The sequence below is a fragment of the Leptonotus elevatus genome, chromosome 4, assembly GCF_054856555.1.
Source record: "Leptonotus elevatus isolate MCC_2025b chromosome 4, RoL_Lele_1.0, whole genome shotgun sequence".
NCBI classification, from domain to species: Eukaryota; Metazoa; Chordata; class Actinopteri; order Syngnathiformes; family Syngnathidae; genus Leptonotus; species Leptonotus elevatus.
The window spans coordinates 5,861,537-5,880,475 of record NC_141242.1 but is presented as its reverse complement, the minus strand read 5'-3'; the positions used below and the strand labels follow the sequence as shown (position 1 = coordinate 5,880,475).

Here is an 18,939-nt window from a genome sequence, read left to right as displayed (position 1 = left end):
ACATTTGTCTATGTACAGTCTCTCTTAAGATGGCATAAGGCCTTCGACGTAAGGAATAAGGCAGCCACTTCGTCCGACAAGTGGCCTGGAATCCCATCGTGTCTCTACCGTTTCATCTACTCCCTTCGGAAGTTCTTCAACAGTACGAGTTTAGGCTTTTCAGAAAGAAAAAAATGTCAACAATGCTTCAGGCGTCAATCAGTTCTACACTGATTTGGTTTACGATAAAGTAGAAAGAATTTGTCAAAAATTCAGCACCCGGCAGCCTGAATCGCTACCCTTTTTAATATTTCGATATGGCAGGCAAACGTCCAACAAGCGACACTACCGCCGTATTATTATCTACATTTGGTTGAACTGCACACACGGAAAATAGTTTACAACATTTTTGGTGATGTCATATTGTGCCAAATCTCGGTTCACTTCCACACGTGTTTGTTCAATATTGCATTAGTGATTTGTTCTAACAATGGAAGATGTGTTTTTCTCCAAAATGCTCACACACCACTGCATGCTGAGCTACTTCAATCTTCTTTATTTCCAACGCTTTCATTTCTGATTGTAGAAACGGGAGTAAGGGGACGGCGGGAAACGGGAAACGAAGGAAAGGAACGGAACATCAGCAGAACGAGAGAAAAGAGAGAAAAGGGCAAGCCTGGCACTTCTTCTTCTTCTTTTTTTTTTTTAAACAAACCCAACGGCAAAAGTCCAGACGAATCCCAACGAACTGTAGTTTCAAAAACAGATATACTAGATACGCACCAAACGAACGAGCGACACAGAACAGAAGTGTTAGAGAATCAAAAGGTAAGATCAGCCCAGCATCTCGACCGTCGTCGGCTGGTCTTTGCTCTCCAGCCAATCGAAGCCGGAGTTCACAGTATCACTGCATATCTGCTGAAATAGCGGGTCGTTTTTCAGTTCTTCCAGTGTCGAGTCTTCATATTGTTCCTGCTGCTGGTTGGGGTCAAACAGCAGATTTGTGTCCAAGGTGTTAAGGTCAGTGATGCTACTGGACAGATCTGTGGTCAGTCGGATGTCGTTTGAAAAGTCGGACGCCACCGCGTTAAGTTCCGAGGCCACCTGGCCCACCAGCTGCGAGCTGGGGTTGAGGGTGTCGTCGCCCAACAAGTCCTTAACGGTGTTGTTGAAATCCAGCTGCTGCTGAGCGTCCTCCGCCTCCTGCTGCGTCTGCACGGGGATCTCCTGGAGCTGCTGTTGCTGGTTTTGCTCACCGGCGCCCTCTTGTGCTTGGCTGTCCCCGGCGGAGAAGCTCACTTGATCCCCGCCGGCGTTGGAGAGGTAGCCGAAAGCGGCCGGGCCGGAGGTGACGGGCAGCGGGGCCTGGTGCGACGTTCCCACGGCGAAGGCCGGAGTGGTCTCCAGGATTTGCGTGAGATTCATGCGTGCCGTGTAGTTGGACGGGAGGTTGTTGACCCCCAGCCCGCGGACAGACTCGTCCCCGTCCGCCTCCATCTTGCTGAGAAGTACGTTGGTGATTTTGGCGGTGTTACTCGGGCCCTGAACGGGCAACAGCTCGCTCTGCATCATGATGCTCAACGGTACGGATTGGCTGCGTTGGACCATGCTGTGGACGGAACCGGCAGATTGGGTGTTGGACAGGATGCTGAGCACTTCGGAGGTGATGGCCGAGTTAAAAGGCGAGACGACGGTGAGGGTGGCGCTGGAGGTATTGGCGGTGGTGGTGATTTGAGGGCCGGTGTTGCCGCTGGAGTTCCTCTGGCGCACGGCGGGGCTAACACTGCGGCAGCGGAAAGTACCCGACGCCGACGAGGTCGGCGCCTTGTTGTCCAACGGGGCCGGCACGGCGAAACTCTCCTGCTTTGTGGGCGTGGTCACAGAAGTGACGGGCGAGATAGGCGTCAAAGCGCCGAAATGAGCAGAATCCGGCCTGGTTTGAGGTTGAAACGACTGGCCGGGTATTGCGAAAGCGTGCGGCTTACGAAACTGGTCGTCAACCAGGTCTTGGTAGCTCGGCAGGATTCCGATGCTGTGATTGGACAAGGGGCCGGCCGAATTGCTGTTGTAGCGGTTGTTGATCCACTCCAGTTTGGCCTTGTCGGGATGTGTCGCCATTGGCCTCTGCATGGGCTTGACGGGGCTGCTGGAGACGATACTGGCGTCGTGGTAACCGGTGATGCTCGAGTTGATAGGCGTGAAGGCAAAAGGGTTTCGGCACTCCACCGGGCTCGGGGGCACGCTGCTGCTGCAGTTGGACAGCGGCGTGCTGATGGGGGTGTGGCGACCGAGCGCGCCGTCCACGGGGGTGATGGGAGCCATGCGGGAGCAGGGGCTTTCTCTTGTCAGGCTGTGGCTAAGGCTGAGGATCATCTCAGATGTAGGGGTGGGCGTGGGAGTTGGCGTGGGAGTCGGCGTGGGAGTTTGGACAGGAGTGGTGCTGCTGTGGGCCGAGTGGTAGAACGCCGTCCCTGCTTGGTGAGCGTTGAGGGCGGAGCTTTGGTTGGCCGCCAGCTGGCCTTGGAGGGAGGCGTCCACGCAGCTGCCAAAAAGACCCTTCAGCTTCATCTGCTCCTCCATCTGGACCAGCTCCTCCACGATGCTGTCCTGCGTCATGTCGTCGTCGTTGAACGGGAAGTAGTCCATGTTGGGCTGAGAACCGGCAAAGTCAACCATCTCCTGCGCCAGGACGAGTTGGCCCGGCGCGTCGGAGGGTTGGGTTATAAGAGAAAGCTGGTCTGTAGGGGTTTGCTTGTGTTCCGCCGGTACCTGCGCGTGTTTCCGTAGCTCGTCAAGCTGACCCTCCTCCCATATTGTGCTCTTTAGTTCGCTCATCACAGAGGCATTGTGTGCTCCTGAGTTGTTTTGGATGGCACGCGTGTTCGCGGTGATCTGCTGCAACAAGGCCTGCTCGGACGTCCTTGCCGCTTCGCCGGCGAGGGAACGGTCTTCCCGTTTCATCGGCAAGGCCTGCGGTCGGACGATAGCCGGGGAGCCCTGGATGTGCGTGATGGGCGAGTCGGAGAGCGCCAGGATATGCGTCGGGCCGACTGCGACGGGTTTCACGGTCACTTTGCACGGGGCGCTTTCCGGTCGGGCTGGAGTTCCCGGTCGAGGGATCCTCTTCACTGCAGCACTGATTCCAAGTTTGGGATTGTCAGCTGCAGCGAGCGGCTGCTGAGATATAAAAACTCGCTTTACGGGAATAACGTGAGATTCTCCGGTCGGGCCTGTGCGCTTTCTGGGACTCTTGCCGTCTGTGCAAGGGTCTTTTAAAGCCGGAATACTGAGAGCGGAACCGGTGGCTGACATGCTACCAATCGGGTTGCGATTATCAATAGTCAAGTACAAGGTGCTGTCATGGCAGTTACTGTTATTGCTGTCCTGAATCCCAGCTACAGCTACCGAAGTGGAAAGGGATACCGAGTCACTCCTCATCCTCGAGACCCTGTCTGGTCCTGGAGAACACTTAACAGAGAAGCTTGGCTCACTAGCGGCCCTGAACTTTGCCACTCTCTCCTCCGCACCTGCGCCGCCGCTGTAGTTTCCAGCGTCAGACACCTTGATGTCAGTGGAAGCGGTCAAACTGGAGGCAACAGCTCTGACTGCAGCACTCAGGCTCGCGCCTTGAGACTCGTCGAAGCCGGAAATCGCGCCCATCCCGGCCGAGGCGGAGCGTACGACGGCGCTGCTGCTGGTAGTACAGCTGCTGCTGCTGCTGGGAGCTAACGCGATGGCCGTCATCTTGACCACGTTGACCGAGCTGACGTGCGGAGTGGGCATCACAGTTTTGATGGGGCTGTTGGTAATGAGCAGGGTGGGAGGGGACCGGAGTGTGATGGCACTGGTGGCGGAAGGCTTGGGCAGGATCTGAGCGTACCGGGTGCCGTGCCGTGCCAACCGGTCTCCCACGGGACTGGCTGGGATGTTCTGTGGGGTTTTGGGGGACTGTTTCAGTGTCTGGGTGACCAATAAGTTCACAGGCAGCACTTTTCCCTCAGTTGTTCCGACAGGGCTTGGAGAAGTCATTAGCTGCCTGCTTCTCTGTACCTGGGAGAACGACAAAACACAGCGGTATCTTGGATGACTTCATTTTACTTGTGCATAAAATCAAAACCCGGCGATTTTTCCATTACATTTTTTACTTAAAGGGGTACTCGTTGAGCCATTTTCAGCAGTAAAAAGTTAATATTTTGTCCGGAATTAATTTGATAACTTAATTAATTATTTTTCATATACAATTAACTCATTTGCTCCCAAGAACGTATAAATACATTCTATTTTTTATATTACCATGCTCCCAAAGACATATTTATACGTTTTTGTTTTCGTTTGTTATGCTAGAGCATACAGAAGGCTTTGATGCAGCCTCTGAACTGAAGAGAATGCTTGAAGCAATGGTAGTTATTACAAAAAACGGACAGCAGATAGCAGCAGAGTATAAGAGATCAACCATGAATAATGATGAAACTTAGCTATATTGTAATGCTAATAGCTGCATAACAGACACAGATAGAAATATACTTTCTGTTCTGATGAAAGAAGAGACTCTAAATCTTTCTTTTAGTACGTTCCATGTTTTATAGCAACACAATATTCTGTGGGCCTTGCAAAATCAGTCAAAATTCAGTCAAACAGACGGGAGCGAAGGGGGTTTGCTTCAGTGAAAATGGCTAGTAGTGAATGAGTTAATACCTTTAAAAACAAATGTTTACACTTGCTGTCGACTGAAGATGACACCACCCGTGCTGAAGAATTGGTAACGACCAATCACGGCTCACCTATTTTCTGGGTTTGGTCATAAAACTCAGCCATGATTGGTCGTTACCTGTTTCATGAGCACGGGTTCAGACAGGAAAAAAAATCTTCAGTTGACAGCAAGTGGCAAATCTAGTTCTTAAAGGTATTAATAGTACAAAAAAATAATGAAATCACATTCATTATAGACAAAATATTTATCTTCTTACTGTTGAAAATGGCTCAGTTAGTCAAGCAAACCTTTCGGGCAGGAGTGTCCAAACTTTTTCGTTTGAGGGCCATATACAAAAAACCTGAAGGATATAATATTGATATAGATTTTTTTTTTTTGTTGCTTTAATTGATCTTTTTTATTATTATATTAAATGTATTTAGTACACGAAAATTTGTCAAACATTTTTTATACATTTGTTTTGTTTATTTATTTATCTATCTATTTATTTATTTATTTTTAACTGCTTCCCGAACAGCTTTTTTTTTTTATAAGGCAAATAGTTTAGGATTTTACAAGATGTTAAATAGTTAATTTTTGTCTTTGCATAGTTAAAAAAGCTATGCAGTATATAAAACCAATATATAATGTATTTAGTATATGCCGCGGGCTGCTAAAAAATGGATGGCGGGCTATAAATGGCCTTTTAATTTAAATTTCTTTTTTTTTCCTTTCTGTTGCAGCTGACAGTAAAGAATAGATAAGCTCATCCCCCAACGTTTTCCTACCGTGACTGGGCTGGGCACAGCTGCTACTACGATGCCTATGGTGGGCTGAGGGGACAGGAGAGCGGGGCTGCCACAGGGGATGGTCGGGCCGGGGGTGCTTGCCTCCGTTCGTTTGACCTGCGCGTCGCTGGGTAAAGGAGAGTGGAGCTTCTGCTCTTGCTGCTTCTTCTGGATCTTTCGCTGCAGTTGCTGCTTTGCATCGACAGAGGGCGAGGGCAGGGTCTTCACCTGGGGCTGGAAGGAGTTGGCCTCGGCTGTGGGCACAAACGCAGAGGCGGGTGTTGGCGTCTTCATGCCTGGGGAGGAAATAGTCAATAGAGAAAGAATTAAGAAACAAATAATCAACTCTCACTGAATTTAGAGAAACGTTAATGACATGTTAATGTTGTGTACGTTTTTGCTTTAAATCAAATCTTTCACTTAATTTGCTGGGGCAAAAAAAGGCCATTACAGTAGAAAATGCAACCACTTAAAATCTACTCATGAAAAGCACAAAAACAACTGCAATTCACTTAAACAGAAATCTGTGTTTTTAATGGCTATAGTGGAGTTGCTCCTGAGCCTAATGCTTCAAATAAATACAATTTTGACTTACCCTTTAAGAGACATTTAACAGTTTACATGTAGGAAAAGAATCACTAAAAATGGAGAACTAGAATAGCATGACCACAATTAGCATTCAAATTCAAAGCTCAATTTTGGTAACGAAAAATCAGCTTTCTACTGACATTTTTTTTTTCACGTGTTCAAATAGCCACAAAATTTGTTCAACAATAATTCAATAGTCAAATAGACACAACATTTGTTCAACAATAATTCAATAGTCAAATAGCCACAAAATTACAATCGTTGATGTCAAACACAACGTTTTAGACTCTCTTAACGGTGCACATTACCAGTGCACGACTGCCCCCTACAGGTCAAATGCAACGATTAACTGTTATGAATGACATTTAATTAAATATAATATAAATAATAAATCTGGAACATTTTAATGAACAACTGTTAAAAACAGCACAACATGTAAAGATTTAGTTCACTTTTTTTGGGGGGGGGGGAAACCATGCAAATATGATCCATCTAAAACTAATGAAGTAATACAATTTCAACTTGTTTCTTAAAAAATGGCCTTCAAATCAACTTTTTCTTCATCCTCCGTACCTGTTGTGGGTGTTCCCGTCATAACAGTGAGCGCAGCCATGGACTTGGTACCGATATAGTGGCTATTCAGCAGGAAACGCGCCAGATCCTCCACGTTGTCAAACTGACGACTCAAGACCTTTTGGGCCCACTCGCATACCAAACCACAGGCTGCTGACCTCATTTCGTCCTCAGCGCTCGGGGACTGTCCGGCCGGCTCCATCAGTTCACACTGAGGTGGAAACAAAGCAGACAACAGGTGAGTGAATGAAGACGTCATAATATTTGCGCCTTAATTGGAGAAGAAGAACGTACCCCATCGCCTGATTTTTGCAGATCCAAGTTGGGTAATGACGGCATGTGAACAAACGCTTTCTTTCTTAACCCGCTATAACAATATGTTGGAAGGAGTTAAGGTTTGCATTTTTTGAATTTTGTTCTGAAATTCAACTCATTTCTACAATATTCTCCCTTTTATCTCTTTACTTCAAGCAAACTGTGACCTACTAGGAAAAAGCAGCCACAAATAGGTTTTCTAAAATAGAAAGCTGTCTAATAAAGCCTTCATTCATTTTCTAAAGCACTTGTCCTCATTTGGCCACATGAGCTGGAGCCAGAAAGACAATGCTTAGAGAAATTAAGGTGTGAGCGCCACCAGGTGGTAAAACTATCAAATACATCTATTTATTATTATTATTATTATTTGTTACTAAATCTGAAATGCACCTGAAGTAATTCATCCTGAAAGGTAACAAAATTAATAGGAATCAAGTGCTCAAGCTAATTTTACAGCATTTGGAGATGGAAAATGGGAAATTTGTTGAAAGGATATTTGGATTTTCCTCTCATCCCGAGTCGACGTGCCTTCATGTTTGGAAAGACATTTTTCATGATCTTCCCAAAGTCTGCTGCACTCAATGGATTGTAGCCGAGATTGTCGCAATAGCTCCTGCAAAAGAACAAAAGCAGTTACCTTCAGGGGGGCGGGGGGGAAACAATAACTTAATCCTGATAAGATTAATATCAAATGCACGAGCGTTTATGTACTGAGATGAGTCACATAAGTTCTGATAGCACACTTCAAACTTAGTGACATGCTAAAAAGACCATCCAAAATAAAACAGAAAACAATTTGTTGGCAAAAAGTCATGGTGCACTATAAGCAAATTGTAGCCTGTTATCATTTTGACATCTTTGTGCTATTAGCTAGCTAGCAGTTATTGGATACTTCCAAAATTCATTTTAATTCCCGTTTATACCTACACCTTGGGTACTAATTAATGTGAAGCACTACCGGTTTGATACAAATAAAAAAAAAAACCGAATCTGCCATTGTTGTCGTTGCACCAGTTGATGGTTTGGTATTGCTCTAAAATATTGACCTTTGACGTATGCTTGTGTTATTATTATTTTTTAAATATTGTATTTTTTAAATATTGTATTTTTCAAAATTACGCAGATGCGAGTGCCATTTCTAAGAGTAGCAACAAAAAATGAGATGCCGTTCACTAGTGAGCAGTGCTATTTTTTTTTCTAGAATAGCAAAATCAAATAAAAATAGAGATGAGCTATTTTTAGAACCTGTGCATTAGACAAAGTACTAAGATAAATAATAGTCAACAAGTGTTACCTAGCAATGCGGAAATGTTTATTTTTAAATGAGCTAAGCTCCAAATATTTATCATATCCTAAAGTGAAATACTTTTAGTGATATATATATTATATCGCCCGGGCCGATTATGAGCCGGGCTGATAATCAGCGGCAATATTTGGCATTTCGACGCATATTGTAATCTTTTTTTTCTTTTTTAATCTGCCATCTGATAAGAGATCATATTAAAATTGGGTAAATCTCAGGGAATTATTTCGTTTTTTTCCCAAATTTTACATAATTGGGAAGTCAGCCCCTTTTTTCTTTTTTTTTTACAATAATATGTTCTATGCAGCCCCACTAGTCTAAATATGGCATTGTGGTTAATATTGCGTTAATGGAATATAAATTAAGCAGCAAAATCCAGCCATTTTATCCATCTCAGGGGGCGGCCATTTTTTCCATTTGCTGTCGACTGAAGATGACATCACAGTTGCCAGGTCTCAGGTAACAACCAATCAGAGCTCAGCTTCAGAAAACAGGTGAGCTGTGATTGGTCGTTGCCTGAGCCCCGAGCAACATTGATGTCATCACCAATTTCCTCTGCACAGTCACCGAACTCTTCTTTATTGAAAAATAAATAAAAAGAAAGAAAGAAAAGCAACTACTGTTAACCAGACATTTGCTTACAAATATGAATAATGTGGCGCGGTGCCACATCGGACATGATCCTCAAAACCGCACTCACTTGTATTCATCGTACACTTCCTGTTTAGGGAGGGACGTCTCCGGGTGCTCTTCTAGGTGATTCCGTATCCAGTTGAACGCGTACATCTGCTGAGTGCGACTCGATGACATGGAACTCTGATCGCTGCAGTTGGTGCAAGAGGAGAAAGCAAAGTGGTGAGGCGGTGTCCTCCACTGGGACGCATCATTTCGTGTTAAGACAGAAACTTGAATACCATAATCCAGGAGTGGACGACCCCCTCTCATTCTCAGTCCAATTGGGCACAATTTGGGGGTTGAGGTGATGAATAGATATGGGGAAACAAATGAAACACAGACAGCTAGGTATAGCAAAAGTCTACATATGTCAATGTTTGAGTTAAAAACACAAGCTGGCATGAACGTGTGATCATCCCCAACAATATCACAAAGCAAAATTCTTCTTTCCGGTTTTTTTGAGGATCACTTCGGACAAGGAATGAGACAACAGTGCCAAAAACATCATCACGAGTCGAGCAGACGTAGAAGCATCGGCGGGAAAATATGGAAACCTTGATTCCAGTGCGCTTGTTTGTGATTGAGTGTGAAATAGAAGCAGTACCTTTTATCATTGCCGCTGCTTGGACCAGAAGGCAACTTAAGGTAGAGGTAGAGCTTTTCGATGTCTGTAAACTTCTCAACATCTTGCTGTGAAAACACAACAAAAGCAAACGCTGATGAGATCAATGCAGCGGTTTGACATGGGTGACGATTAAAAAAATTGTAATTAATTTTTAAACGGAGGCTGTATGATATTGAATGATCATAGACACTATTAGCTCATTCACTGCCATTGCATTGCGGCAAAAATTCATTTGAAATATTTATATTAGTTAAAAAAAAAATTCCCGCTTTTGCTAACAAAAGTATGAAAACCTAGATTTTTTTTATAGTACATTCAGAACAGATATAAAATTTGTGATTAACAGTTAGTTAACTAGTGAAGTCATGTGATTAATTACAATTTTAAAAAATAAATCGCCTGACGCCCCTAATAAAAAAAAATTCAAACGATTACATTTTTTAATTGTAATTAATCGCATGACTTCAATAGTTGACAAATTTGATATCTGTTACAAATGTACAATACAAAAAAAAGAAATGAAAAAGAAATATTAAACTAATAGAAATGTATTTAAAACTATTTCTATTAGTTTCACTTTTTTTTTGAGTGTGACAACCTAGAATTTTTTTATTGTACATTTAGAACAGATATAAAATTTGTGATTAATCGTGAGTTAACTATTGAAGTCATGCAATTAATTAGAAATAAAAAATGTAATTGTCTGACGACTCTAATTTGTAATAATTGTTCCTTTTCTTTTTTTTTATTAGGGGCATCAGGCGATTATTTTTTTAAATTGTAATTATTCACATGACTTCACTAGTTAACTCAAGATTAATCACAAATTTTATATCTATTCTAAATGTACAATACAAATTTTTTCTACATTTTCATACTCTTGTTAACAAAAGTGGAAAAAAATGTGAAACTAATAGAAAAAGTTCAAATGAATTTTTGACGTCTATAGTCGTCAATGGCAATGAATGGGTTAGAGATGCATCAGGATGGTGCTACTGTCACCAAGGTTATTATAGTTAACAAAAACTACCGAAATAACTAACACTGAAACTGAGAGTGCTTAAAAAAAACATAACATACTCAAAGTACATTTTACATTTAGAAAACTAACAAACGACACTTATAGCTAAAATGTCCATCATTTTTATCTTTGTCAATTAAGGTCGAACTGTCTTTGATGAATTGTAGTTTACATTTTTACACAATATTTAGTGACCCCCAAAGGACCACATGAGTAGCCCACCGCTGTGTTCGAAAAACAGCTCACCAGTGATGAGGCATTGTGATTTCCTAAGAATGATGTAGAAGTGAACATTTGCAACTTCTCAAAATCAAATCCTACTAATCTACAAAAATGGTAAAAATATATTCTAAAACGTACGCAAATGGCTATAAATACACCAAATTGATCTATTTTTATGTACTTTGATCCTTTGTAGTCAAAACACATTGATACCATGTTAAATTATTTTGTTAATTGATGTACATTTGTAGTTAATGACCAACTGTAGTTTCTCCGGGTATGTGCAGAACAAATTCAGAGAGCTCATTCATATTTTACATAGTAGCTCAGCTAATGAAGAAGTTTGGCATCTGTGCAACGCCATTTTTTTATGTACCGTGTCATCACTTATTGAGCCAATATTTGTCAAGCTTAAGTATCATAACTACTTTTTCTTCAAACTTCCAAAGGAGGTTTAAAGTGAAATAAACCCTCTGGAGCACAATTTGTGCTGTCTGTGTGCTTAACGAGGACTCATCCTGCCAACCTGAATCTGTCAAACACCCGACACCCTCGCCGAGCCCCCTTAAATGAAAACAGACAAAAACCTTCTTAAGTAGCTTTGATATGACAACGCGTGTGTGGTACTCTGCTAAATTCACAACAAACCACATTGATGTAATTTACACATAAAAAATATTCTAAGATCAGGTATTTGATGGCCAGTATGTTATAATAACAATGTCTATTTTTACAGCACTGCAAAGACTTTAGCACAGCACATTTAGTATGTTTGTTGGTTATTGGGTTGAATGATTTAAAAAAAAAAAGCCTTTTACAGAAGTCAGTGACAAGTTAGATTACTGGTACAACACTAACGATAACAAATCAGTGGCTTTATCACCTCAGCTTTTCACATTTCATCAAACAACGATATGTAAAAGTTGACTGCTCTTACGTACTGGGATTATTTAGGCACTATAGTGCCGATAGATAGCTCAAGACAATAACTAGCTAGCTAGCTATGCTATAGCTATGGCTAGCGATAGATATGTTGATGGATGCTAGCTAGCTAGCTAGCTAGCTACCTAGATAGATAGCTAGCTAGCTAGCTAGCTAGCTAGATAGATAGATAGATAGATAGATAGATAGATAGATAGATAGATAGATAGATAGATAGATAGATAGATAGATAGATAGATAGATAGATAGATAGATAGATAGATAGTTTAGCCTACCAATCAATATAAATTAAGCATTGTGTTTTGTTTGCTTTCCAAATTGTAGCCTTTGCGATTTGAAAATTGCATTCTACTACACTGTGACGTCAATTTAAATATGATGAATTGTTCATCCCTAAAACGTGGAACCCCAAACGTCAAATGGGCCTGAAGTCGTGCGACTTGAGACGTACCCCGACTGTGCTGTTCTGCTTTCGTTTTAACAACACTCCAAGGAATAGCCTCATTAAGTTGAAAGCATTAAGACTGAATGTTGTCAATACAAAGGGACTTATTACGTAAAATTGGCTTTTTAATGGATTGTAAACTAATAGTAGGGTCTCTGGAGTGCCTGCCCACCCATCAAGCATGAAATTAAACAACCGAGTAAATCTTTTGTTATCTGCCTATTTCTGAAAACGTGCCTGTGAGGGAGACGCTCTCTACTTTCGCCTCACTGTTACAAAAACCGGGCAAATTTACAAAATAATCAACCCCACAGCAAATCTCTCCATTCCTGATATCATCAGATAGACTGCCAAAAATAGAAGAGACACTTCCATTTGTCCCCACTGTGACAACGAGTCACTCTAAAGTGGTCACACCAGATTGTGGGTCGGGGCTAGGACTTGGAAGATGTACTTTTGGGATGTTAACACAGTAAGCTAGCTAACTACTTATTGCGATTTTGCTGGATACCAACTGATGCAAACAAAGGTGCTCAAGTTCTTATGTATGCAGTGTCACTAGGCACAATTTTAGCCATGCCTAAAAAATGTGGAAAACTGAAAGCGAAATGGTGAATCTCTAAATTCACTTTACAGGGTTTTTAGTTATTTTGTTGTTGTTGTGAAAATGTACTATTATTAACAGCGGTTAACTTATTTTACGCAATAGAGTATTGTGTATGACAATTAAGAAAATGTCATTAACGAATCTTGTGGTTAATGGATTTGTCGTGGCATATGTTTGGCGGCCATTATTTCTAATTTGAAAAAATAGTTTTGAGAATACAGATACACAAACATACACCCATCTGAAATGCATCCCTCCCTGGATTGCGTTTGACCTCAGATGTTCCGCTGTCGTGTATGCAGCAATATGCAGGTAAGCAATCATGTGGCATTGTGGATACTCACCAATATGCTGTCCACTTTTGATTGTACAGATTTGCTGCAATGAAAAAGACAACAAAATAAATATTGGGATTGCAGCAACTATGCTTTTAAACATTATAACGAAAGAGATCTGAATATATTATCTAAAGGTTTGACACTGGTTTCCAGTCATCTGTAGAATAGATTTTAAAATTATGTTACTGATCTATGAATCACCGACTGGTTTTGGTCCTGAACACATTAAGAAAATGCTAATTGAATATTAACTCAGTAGGGCTCTGAAGTCTGCAGACGAGTTATAGTAAAATCTACTTATAAACAACTGTTTGATTGCAGAATCATAAAAGTTTTGACTCCCAGAGGGTGTTAACAGCAGATGGGCCTGTTTCAAATGACCCCTCGAGGTAGATAAAGCAGATTGAAAAAAAAGAGCGTCACTCAATAACTTTCATGTGCAAAACAGTTATTGTGTCATGATAAACTGGAAAAAGGAATATATGAGTAATATTAGCACAATAAATTACACGCATTGGCATAACAAGCAACAGGATGAAGGGTTGTACACTGTGCAGTTGTGAATTTACTGCCCTTTGTTCTGTGCCAATGTTCACATAAGCAACAACATGACGGCCTCGACGACACACTGGAGGCGGCAGACGGTTCAGCTGAACTTGTTTCTATTGCATCATGCGTAGTATGCTTATTATTGTGATTCATGTCAAACTGCACTGCATCATAATGAAAGTTGTTTCAAATGTCGTGACCCTTTTAGCTCTCAATATGATAAAGACATGCTGTAAAGTGCATTTTTCTTTGCAAAGTAAGATTTTTATAATTAATCTTAAGGATAATAAGACATGTAAGGTAGGAGTGCATTGATGGCCCGACGATCAAATGGGGAATTTTTTTGAGGAGCACCTTGGTCCGCACTGTTTTTTTTTTTGCAGTATATTTCAAATTTCTTACATGTCTGCTGTTTACACGAACAGAATTAAAAAAAAGCATCACTTTCATGGAAAAAAATAGGCGAGTTATTAACTTTGCATGGTCAAAGGAAACAAGCCATTTTCAACAGATTGGTCAATAATTTGTAAAAAAAAAAAAAATACATATAAAAATAACTTGACTCAGATTCACCAATTATCAATTTGTGATTTTCTTTTTCTTTTTTTTTTACAAATTTGGACATGGGAGGTTTCGCCTAATGCCAGTAAAATACAAGTAAAAACACTTCAGCAACTAACCAATATTAAATATCACAAATCATGGCAAAAAAAAAAATCCCAAAATTTTGTAAGGGTATTATTTCACTTGCTAATAAGACGTTATTACTTATAATGAGTAAATTTAGCTTTAAAAATACCAACATTAAACAAGATTTTTTTTTTTTTACAAACTTGGCTTATTTGTTTCAATAAATCTTGCAAAGTCAAACGTTCCAATTCTACTGCAAGATCATTTTTGCTTAAACTAAGCACCAAATTCCTCATGTCATGACATTTATTCTCATTTTTATGAAGCTTTGCTTTTGCAGTGTACTAACAGTGAACCTGTGCACGCTATGGCCGACTGACATCAGCGAGTATTACTATGTACTACGCCGCTACTACACTCGATGGTTATTAAAACGCATCATATATGGCATGAAAATCTCTTGAAGTGATGTCCCCCCCCCCCCCAGATGTTGCACTTGGCTGTGACACCTGTCATCAGCCCCATGGGTAGACTGTCATCGGTAACATGGCCTCCAGTGGCTCCATGCTAATGATGCGAGCAGCTACTACTGAACGAAGGCAACGCTGGTGTGTTCTTTCCATGCAAACATCCAGCAGCTCCCTTCTCTGCTGCCTCATTTCCGTGTGAATTGTGCCAACGCGCGTTGTTTATTCGCAGCCGCTTTGTGCAGCTAGTAGATGCGCTAACGACGGAGCTAGCGTGGAGAAGAAGAAGAAGGAAAAAAAAAAAAGGACACCGCAGCTACGTCGGGCTTTATTTCCATCCTTACCAAATTGAATTCTTGATTTTAAACTGTAACGCGTTCGCTTCGGGTCCCAGGAGTCCCGGCACCAGCGTTGGGAGGGAGCCGAGTCCCGAGGCAGGCTTCTGGTCAGCTTGTTGTTGATCATCAGCCATCGCGGTCGGAGGGGTGGTGGGGGAGCTTTAACAAGCAGGCCGCATCCCCGGTAGAGCACAGCGCCGCACCGGACCCACCGCACCGCTGTGCTGGGGCGGCCTCAGGCAGCTAGGGCAGCCCGCCGCGGAGCATGGTGCCTACAAATACTGGGCAGCGGGAGGAGGGAAAGCCAAAGGAAAAGAAGGAGAAAATAGGGGAGGTCGGCCATGCACCAGGCATTTCGCAGAGGTCCCTCCGCTACCTCCAATAGCACGCCTGCAGCAGCCAGCGGCAGCCGAGGACGAGCTGCCTGCGTCAGGTTGCACGCTGGTAGCCAATCCCGACCGGAAACATTCCTCATTCTTACCTTCAAAATAAGATCTAGATTGTAATGGCTGGTAGATAGCACGGGATAGGTAGCTCTATATCTTGTTTAAGTACAAGTTACTCAACAGAAAATAACTTTGGTGGTAGAAAAAGTCGTAGAATACTACTTGAGCAAATCTTTCACCCATGGAGCTACGTACCATGTTGGTGATCCCTGTCTTAAACCGTCTCAAACTTGCTTAAGTTTGGTAATTTTCTGATTTACAGTATATCGTTTTTGATCACACGATGGATTCCTTTTCAAATAAGATCTGTGAAAAGTGACCTACAAGGTAAATAGCACTAACAAGCTGGTGATCCATTTAGCTCCATAGCTATCCTGAAGCCGATACTTGGGTAGTAAGAATCTTAAGAGAAAATTACAAAAGCATTGCTGTCACACTAGAAAGAAAAAAAGATCAGTATCACATCACATTGCACCTGATCATTTTCGCGTTTGAATGTGATAACTTATCACATTCCTATCATGTCAACACGCGATTAGTTAACTGGTGGCAGGGATGTGCAGAGGAGGGCTATGGGTGCCTGCCTGGACAGATTAATCTTTTCCACTTATTATTAAAATAATAATTAGTATTAGTATTATTAGCATGTGCTTGTTTGAGAAAGAGTCGTTTTGGTCTCCCTCACAAATCCCTCCATAATTTCCAACTGGCACAGAACTCCGATGCTCAAATCTCACGTCAGCCTTAAAACGGCTCCGCTTGGATACTATATATTTTAAATACATTTCAAAATCTTCCTTTGCTTTCAAGACCATTCAAACCCCATTCAACTCGACTCGACTCAACTCGTCGCAACTTTATTCAAAGGGCACTTCAAAAACAATTTTATCTGCATCCAAAGCGCCTTACATGAAGTACAAATCAGACATTGTAAAAAAAAAAAAAACAGCAGTTAAAACAAATGAATAACATATACATTTAAGTGCAATTTACATTTAAGCAATTACATTTATGAACGGAAACATGAACGCCAGTAAATAACCAATGCTCATATTTTGAAAATCCAAACCGGAATTTGGCATTTCCTTGTATAAAGCATGACATTATTTTTTTGATTGTAATGTCGCTATCAACCAATAGAGGCGCTGTTGCAGGTAGCGCTTGAATCAGATCGTGGCAAATGATGGGCAAATAAACAGGCAGGATGAAATATTATTAATAAATCGCACCACCTCCTCATACTTGTACAACCCGTGAGCATACTTCCAATATGAGGGCTTCGAGTGTACTTGTGACCATGAAGTCTGGAGGTTAAAAGCTAAAAACAACAACAGGATATCCTTCACAATTTTCTCTTGTCAACATTTCAACCTGTTTTCCTCCACTTGATTTGTGTAATCTGAGAAACAGTTAATAATTAATAATAAAAGACTTACCAGGTAAGGTAAATTGAAATACAAATGACACCCTAATGTCTTATCTGCATAGCTGCTTTAAAGTAATTGTTTGCACTTATTAAAAATGCATATTTAGAGTCAATATAAGAGAGCAGTGAATTAAACATCCGGTTTCAAGATCTCATTGGGAAACATTTGAGCGCAAACTCAGAACGAAGTCAGTAGGTCAAGAAAAACAAGTCCTAAATACATGACTTATTTTATAGTGCCATCTGTTGATGGACGCGGGTAGTGCTAATAATCACAACGCATGACAGCACGGCAATAACTTAAAAACTTTCAGGAACATGAGGGAATCTATTACACATTCCTTCCTCCCCTTGCTACAAATTGCTCAACTGCATGTCCGTTTTTTAGTGTAGTTTCTTGCCATGTTTGTTCTGAGTGTGCAGGTCAGACATCAGCTTTTGTGGTCATTCATGAATGAACTAACTATGGATGATTGCAAAACTTGGTAACATGTTGGCGTTGCATCGGGTGACACAGAAAGAGGGGCTTTGGGTTCAAAAACAGGTAATGATGAATATCCCTTAGTTGACTTAAGTAGCTAAATCCACCCGTTTTTCCATCTCATTTTGTCACTTGCTGTCAACTGAAAATGTGATGTCATTTTAAGTCGACAAAAAAGTGGTAGTACAAGAGAAAATGGCCGCTCACTGAGATAGATAAAACATTAACATCCGTTTTGAGAGGAATTAATTCATGTCATATGACTAATAAAAGTTTTGAGGTTCGGATTTGAATGTAGATTTACTGAAAATGCAGCACGCTACTTAGAAATTCAACATTGTAACCAAATAAACAAGACTTTTTATGTTCAAAATGTTTAATCTTTATCATTAGAAAAACCCTAATTATTTCACTGCCTTATTATTATTTCACTTCCTTATTATTATTTCACTTCCTTATTATTATTTCACTGCCTTAATATTATTTCACTGCCTTATTATTATTTCACTGCCTTATTATGAGGCGTGCTGCATTTTCAGTCCAAGTAGAGCTAACTTGCTAACTAAAGCTAACTAAAGAGCTAACTTGACTCGTGGCACCCCCAGTAGGAAACCTGACTTTTCTTGTGACGCTATTATAGAACTTTCGGCCTCACAGGCCTTTGCCTTCCATTCAGGCGTTTCAAAAGAAAGAGCCTTTTTATGATTGCCGACATTCCTCTGATCTCCCAACGTCTGCACGTTACAAAAGCGACATTGTTAGCATGTACAGCAGCACCCACACATAGCCGTCTGAAATGTGTCGCGCATGTGTGCGATCCTTTGTCACAGAGGCGTGCGTGCTTTAGGTGCGCCGTAAAGCAATCAAGTGATTGAGCGCTGATGATGCAGAACCTTGACATGTGGCAACCATGAAACTATTCTGGATGTTGGTGCCTTTTAAGTGATGGAACACTTCCTGTGTGTGCTCCAGACTTGACAGTATTTCCTCCTATACGTGTCCAGTGGCCAGACTTGAATCAGTGTGATTTTCACAACGTGTCACACTCGTTTGTCCAACCTTGTTGACATGTGAACAACACCGCAGGTGTGAAACCATGACACTTCTTCTGAATCTCAAGAAAACGCGTTCCCCCCCCCCCCTCCTCCTCCTCCTCCTCCTTCAACCTCCTCGTTTGATCATTGTTTTCTCACTCTATTTTTGACCTGGCATCGCCGGCTATTCTGGACTGATTTATGTTACTGTCAATCTCCTGTCACTTCCCATTTGGGTCGAAAGGTCGCATCTCAGCGGTCCTTGCCCTTGCTCTTTCCTCCAAATGTGAAGATTTACGCAGCACCTCTGCCGACGCGGCCGCCATGTTTGCGACGGTAACGTGGCAACGTCTCGCCGTATCTCTTGAGTGCAGCCTGTTCGGCCGTCAGGCGGCTTAGATAGACATCGGCGGCGATTTTATGTGGAGAAGATCGTCCAAATTAGTAAGCAAGAAAC

General features: G+C 41.8%; 1 protein-coding gene across 1 annotated transcript; it reads right to left on the bottom strand.

The window, feature by feature from the left end:
* Nucleotides 1-515: 515 nt before the first annotated feature.
* On the bottom strand, nucleotides 516-15,514 carry rfx7b (regulatory factor X7b). Its single transcript, XM_086074114.1, has 10 exons — nucleotides 15,102-15,514; nucleotides 13,118-13,151; nucleotides 9,516-9,601; nucleotides 9,151-9,255; nucleotides 8,937-9,059; nucleotides 7,430-7,546; nucleotides 6,913-6,997; nucleotides 6,619-6,829; nucleotides 5,458-5,753; nucleotides 516-4,029 (listed from the first exon to the last, which is right to left on the bottom strand). Exons 1-10 carry the CDS (start codon nucleotides 15,227-15,229, stop codon nucleotides 814-816), a joined length of 4,401 nt encoding a protein of 1,466 aa, XP_085930240.1. The 5' UTR covers nucleotides 15,230-15,514; the 3' UTR covers nucleotides 516-813.
* Nucleotides 15,515-18,939: the final 3,425 nt, after the last annotated feature.

Excerpts from the sequence above, each read along its gene's own strand:
- rfx7b (XM_086074114.1), bottom strand. The coding sequence starts at position 15,229 with ATGGCTGATGATCAACAACAAGCTGACCAGAAGCCTGCCTCGGGACTC. Across the intron at positions 13,152-15,101 it reads AAAATCAAGAATTCAATTTG|CAAATCTGTACAATCAAAAG; the intron begins GTAAGGATGGAA and ends TTTTCATTGCAG. Across the intron at positions 6,998-7,429 it reads GGGATGAGAGGAAAATCCAA|ATATTGTTATAGCGGGTTAA; the intron begins ATATCCTTTCAA and ends ACTCCTTCCAAC.